The 5858-nt window shown below is 33.3% G+C and overlaps 1 protein-coding gene across 1 annotated transcript; it reads left to right on the top strand.

The window, feature by feature from the left end:
* Positions 1-628: 628 nt before the first annotated feature.
* On the top strand, positions 629-4025 carry LOC127806605 (uncharacterized). The gene is made up of 3 exons (XM_052343990.1): positions 629-826; positions 998-1214; positions 3630-4025. The coding sequence occupies exons 1-3, from the start codon at positions 786-788 to the stop codon at positions 3720-3722; spliced, it is 351 nt and encodes a 116-aa protein (XP_052199950.1). The 5' UTR covers positions 629-785; the 3' UTR covers positions 3723-4025.
* Positions 4026-5858: the final 1833 nt, after the last annotated feature.

The raw sequence follows: 5858 nt of genomic DNA, 5'->3' as shown, positions 1-5858 counted from the left end.
CACCAAAAGTATTTTTTGAGACAACTAAAAAGTCAACACTAAATTAGTTCATCATTACAACTTTCCACCCTTGATAATTATCATTAATAATTAATAAATTATCATAAATTATTTTTTAAGTTATTTAATAATCATCATAATTTAAATTGTAATGGTCCAAAATTATCATTTTTAATGTCATTGAACATGTTTTGGAGATTTGATGTGATAGCGTTATTACTTAAAATTTTATCATGTGTTAGTGGTCCTTATTTAAGTTTTATATGTATATTCATATTACTATTATTATTATGGTTAATATTATTATTATTGTTAGTAATATTTACATTATTATTATTAATATTGTTATTATTATCATCATCATTATTATTATTAGTATTATTATTATTAATATCATCGCTAATATTATTATTATCATTGTTGTTGGTAATATGTAATGATAACATTTGGTAATATGTATGTTGTTATCATTATTATATATATTATTGTTATTATTATCCTTATTATTTTTATTGTTATTGTTATTATTATTATTATTATTATTATTATTATTATTATTAGTGCTATTAGCATTATCATTGTTAGTATTTTTATCATTAAACAATGTGCTCGTGTGTATGCATAGCCGTGCATCACCAAACATGGCTGGATGAGTTCCCAGGCCGCACTATTAGATTTATTGGGGGGAGGGGGGGCAGCGGTGGTGAGAGATAGAAAGAGTGAATCATGGACAGCAGCAAAGCGAGGGATAGCAAAGAAGAAGAGAAAACAACGAAGATCAGACGATGAAGGGTGGCTCTGTATCGGTTCCTGCAAGCCAAAACAGGCAAGCTCTCCCTTATCCTCTTCCTTGTGCAGCTATTAGCACTTAGGGTGTGCATAGTAGCCAAATCGGGTGCTTGATTTCTGTTGTGCACAGTGCAACTGTGTAGCTATATATATATATCAACGTGCATGTTGGGTTAGCCGAGTGTGAGAGCTTGTGCTTGGTGGTCAGCGATCGCCCATCGCCACTGCGTCTCTTGCTCTGTCTCGCTCTGTCTTGCTGGTCGCACTTGCTGCCTCTTTCTCGCTCTCGCTCTCTCGCTCGCTCGCTGCTAGCGCTAGGGGAGGTTCGACGTCGCCGGTTGCCTCTCGTTCTCTGCAAATCGCTCTTGCTCTCGCCTCTCGCTGAGTCGCTCTACAAATCAATGGTTTCAGTTCCACTATTCCAGGTTTGGTTCAATCTTTGGTTTTGACAGTTAACGTGTTGTGTTAGGGTCTCAATACTAGTGGCAAAAAATGAAACATAATTTTGATCTTCTCTATATCCAGAATTGATTCTTTTATTTTGGCCCTATATTGGTTTCGCCCATATTGCTTGGATTCATTGTTTATGGTTTGCTCTTTCTGCGTGTACCATCTGTTTGATAAAATGCATGTGTTTAATTAGTTGTACAAGGACACCACGTGTTTGTCAAAAGTCCTCAAAGAAGACTCGTATCACGGCCATGACCAGAACTTGCTTGGCTTCTTCCACTTGTGTCACTGTGCAGTAGAGGGGCGCCTATATTATATATCTACAAATAAAATAAAGTAAAGAACCAGTGCTAGCTTCTTGTTCTTTTAACCGACGAGGGACATTTTGGATTGTGGATGGCAGTGTATATGGTGAAATTAGGGTTTAGCTTATTTATGAGTTGTTCGCCACTTGTTGGGTCTTTCTTTTGGGCTTTGGTATCTCTTATTTTTTATGGGCAATTTGAAATGCCTTTTTCATTTTGGATCCGTTCATCATGTGCACCAAGTAAATGGTTAGTTGCTCGTAGTTTGGGTTAGAAAGGATCTCAATTTGACTGTCATGTTTGACAGAACCATTTCCTTCTTGTTATTTTAAATGAATGTATGTTTAGGCAAGGTTATATATAAATGTAGAAGTTAAGTATTGTGTGGCAATGGATAAAGTGAGATAAATGTGTTAGGATTAAAAAAAACCTAATTAAATTTATACTATGATTATACTATCATGTTATGGATATATATGTTTATATTTATACTACTAACGTGTTAAAATATTTAAATCGTAGAAAATTTATGCTATGATATATAAAGAATTTTATAGATATATAAAGATAAGTTAGGTAATAATGAGAGATTATACAGGATTAAGAGTACGCTTAATTTTTCGTAACTCTAAATAATACACAAGCAGCCAGTGAACTATCATTTGTATAGAAGAAGAGGAAAAGGTTAACGAAGAAAGGAAGATTATTGATTATGTAAATCTCAGAATCATGGAAGAATAGTTAAAGTGGAGTACTTCTAGCATTTTATGCAATTGTAACATTCCCCTAAAGCTAAATGGGAAGTTTTATAAGAGAGGTATAATACTAGCTTTTGTGTATGGTATAGAATGTTGGGAAATTAATATCAACATGTGCAAAATGAGTATGACCAAGATAAGATTGTTACAGTGGATGTGTGGCTATTTACATAAGAAAATATGATTTTGAAATTAGATAATTTGAAATGGCGTCTATTAAAGAAAACTAGCAAACAAATCTACAAGGAAAGTAGAGCATGTAGAGAAAGTGTTTAACGAAAGAGAGAAGAGCAAGACCCATAATTGTCAAACATGCACTACACAGTGCCATGTGCCTATTCGGCACTGAAGCGAGGCACTCCCTTAGGTGCATGTCATAACTTCAGCTATCTTGCTTTTGGATGTTCTGTTTTGCAGGTTTGCACCTCTGCTTTTTTTTTTTTTTTTCCTTCTAATCCCTTGTCATGGCTTCCTTTATAGTTTATATCCTGAATATTCACTGCTCACAGCTTTAGCTGTTCTTCCATTTTTTTTCCTTCCGATCTTTCTTTCTTCTATTTTTCCTTTCTGCGATTAAGTTTCCTTTTTTTATTCTCCTGATCTCTTTTTAGGTAACTTCTGTTTTTCAGTTCAGGTTTTTCTTTAGGCTGCATCATTTTCTATTTTTTCTTCCCAGCAAGTGTTGCATTATTTTTCTTTTAAGCACAAATCCATAGAACTAATTGCTTATTTATTTTGCATAACATTTAGGCTTGAAGTTCATTTTATGAATTTGTTTACGAAATTTGAACACTACATCTTATTAATGTTCTAGACTTCAAGTACTTTGTTAAAATTATATTATTTGTTATTATCATTTTGGTTATTTGAACATTCATGATTATATGAGTTTTCATTTACCTTTTTATAATCACATGTTGAGACTAATGGTATCTTATTTGTTATTGTCCTCTTGTTGAGTTGATATTAAGGAATGAGCTCATTCATAGTCATCAATGGAAGAACTTTTTTTTGTACCAAGTTCTGCCTATGAAATTGCAGCATTCTGTTAGCCATTGCAAGATAAACACCTTAGTTGAGACTTGAATTAATGGAAGTCCATACGTCTAGTTGTTAATAACATAGGTTCTGACGTTATAGATTGTTTCAAATTCTTTATAGTTGGTGGATAGGTTTAGGTAGAGAGGGTCATCACTGGACTAGTTTAGTATAGCTATTTTTAAATTACGAGTATGGTTAGTTCTCTTTATTTGAATTATTATAAATCTTTCGCATTAAAACAAATTATACTAATTTATTTGATCTTTTGTTTACTTTTGTTTTTCAGGTTCTTGGCATGCATAAGTGGAGAACTTGTTACAATATAATGAGTCAAGAGAAATTGAGTTTGAAGCATAGAAAGAGGAAATCCATTGGTTGAAGAGAATGTTGGCCATTGTTTTAGAAAAAGTTGGAGAAAAACCTCTTGATGAACCATCAAATGCAGAAGATGGCAACAACTCTTAGATGTGTGGGACTTTAAGGATCCAAAGAAGTTGAAAGTTTATTTTGACTTGATATACTTTTTTTCTTGTTTGTCTTTATTTGATGGATTATATATGGAACATGTTTTTGAATATTAGATTTGATGAGTTCTGTCATTTGTGGGATATGTTTTGATAGACTAACAATTTGGATGACGTAATTCATTGAAATTTGTAATAGTTGTGTTTGATATTTTAAATAGGTTGAGAATTTATTAACAGGGATGTTTGTAGGACTATATCATTAGAATATCATGACAGAAAATTTTTAGTGATAGATTGGTTGAGTCATCTATAACTTTTAATGATGTTATTTCCTTGATGGACTCTAGTTGTTAAAAGTTTTTGGTGATGATATTGTATTGTAGTAAAAAGGTTTTGCAATGAGATGCTTTCATCACCGAAATTTTTTGGTGATGTCTAAGTCTCTTAATGTAAAGCACAAGTATTTTACCAACCATCAAAGAATATTTTCTGTGAGGACTTCACTTTTATCACAAGTACCTTTTGGTGAAGAAGTGTTTTGTCACAAAAATTTTCTCATAATGAACAATTTTGTTTTTTGGTGAGGAGATAACATCGCGAGATAGTTTTGGTGATGAGATAAAAAAAAAAATTGTGAGAATTAATGGTAGTCACAAATATGTTCTAGTGATGGAAATTTTTATGTCAATAGTGATGAAATAATTAGTCACTAAAAAGTATTTTTCGTGACTAGATATGAAGAGACAATGATCTTAGGTGATGAGTTGGGCGACGAGTTTTTTTGTCACCAATAATGCATTTACCGTGATAAAATGATTATTTCGTCACCAAAGATAATCGGCGGGGGACCTATGGTGACGAGTCCTTGACGAATATTTGATCATCACTAAAAAGATTGCGTGATGAAATTATATCTTTTTGTGACAACCTAAGGTTATCACAGAAGACCAATTTTCTTGTAGTGAATCCACGCCATGTGGTTATATCGCACGTTACTCAGCCATAATATTAATGCATGGATGCACACATATGGTCCTTGGGGCCCACATAAGAAAATGTACATAATGGCACCCAAGACCTTATATACAAACCTGCTGCAGCCAAGACAGACTACCAAAATAAGAACATGAGCCTAAGATTCTCATCTCACATCCATCACCATTGTCATCATGTGCCACATCAGTCACAATCTCATCAAGGTCACAAACTACTGTGGGCCTCCATCCACAATCTTACGCATCACAAGCACAAGCCAATTTCCACCACCATCACCATAGTGCCCAAAGAAACCATGCAATGAAGCATATAAGGAATGCAGTGGCTCTTGCAGCATTAACATGATGACCAGGCCCCCATAAGCTAAACATCAAGCCATGCTACTGTTAGATATGAGCCTTGAAGACCAATTCTAGTGACACAATAGGACTCGATCTTGTAATTCTTTAAATATTATTTAAATGGAAAGCTTGTGTTTTTATTTAAATTGCAATATGGTTTAAATTATAAAACATATATCAATTAGTATAATAAGGAGTGGATACCATTCTTAAGAGTTAAAAATACGAGTTACGGATAATCCATAATTAGTTATACTATAAACATGTTCCTAGTCGTAGAATTCCTAATCTGGATAATAGCAACTCGTAAAGGCCAACACATCGTTTTCTTCCTTATTTAGTATGAGATACTGAAAGATAAGGTCGCTAAGTTTCGTGTCATTCTGTATGAGATATAGAAGGAAGATGAGTGGGTACTCGTTATAAGAACAAGTTCATTGAACGAGACTGTTAACATTAAATCATATGGGTTTTTTTTTCATGGGTCAATGATTTAATGTTAGCTGTAATTGTGCAACTAGTCCTTAGACCTGAGATGACATAGATATCTATGTATTGGTGGATTAGGATATCAACGATATTATATGGTTGTTCTAATCAAGAATAATCATACATATCTATGTGGTTAATTCAATGATACATGAGGTATGTGTACATCAGACATGGAATCTATCACCTTGAGATTTATGAGGAAGATATCTTATGCGATCC

Source organism: Diospyros lotus, chromosome 7, assembly GCF_014633365.1.
Source record: "Diospyros lotus cultivar Yz01 chromosome 7, ASM1463336v1, whole genome shotgun sequence".
Classification (NCBI taxonomy): Eukaryota; Viridiplantae; Streptophyta; class Magnoliopsida; order Ericales; family Ebenaceae; genus Diospyros; species Diospyros lotus.
The sequence above is the reverse complement of the archived record's forward strand: the minus strand, read 5'-3'. Positions and strand labels throughout refer to the sequence as shown.

Excerpts from the sequence above, each read along its gene's own strand:
- LOC127806605 (XM_052343990.1), top strand. The coding sequence starts at position 786 with ATGAAGGGTGGCTCTGTATCGGTTCCTGCAAGCCAAAACAG. Across the intron at positions 827-997 it reads GTTCCTGCAAGCCAAAACAG|CGATCGCCCATCGCCACTGC; the intron begins GCAAGCTCTCCC and ends CTTGGTGGTCAG. Across the intron at positions 1,215-3,629 it reads TTTCAGTTCCACTATTCCAG|GTTCTTGGCATGCATAAGTG; the intron begins GTTTGGTTCAAT and ends TTTGTTTTTCAG.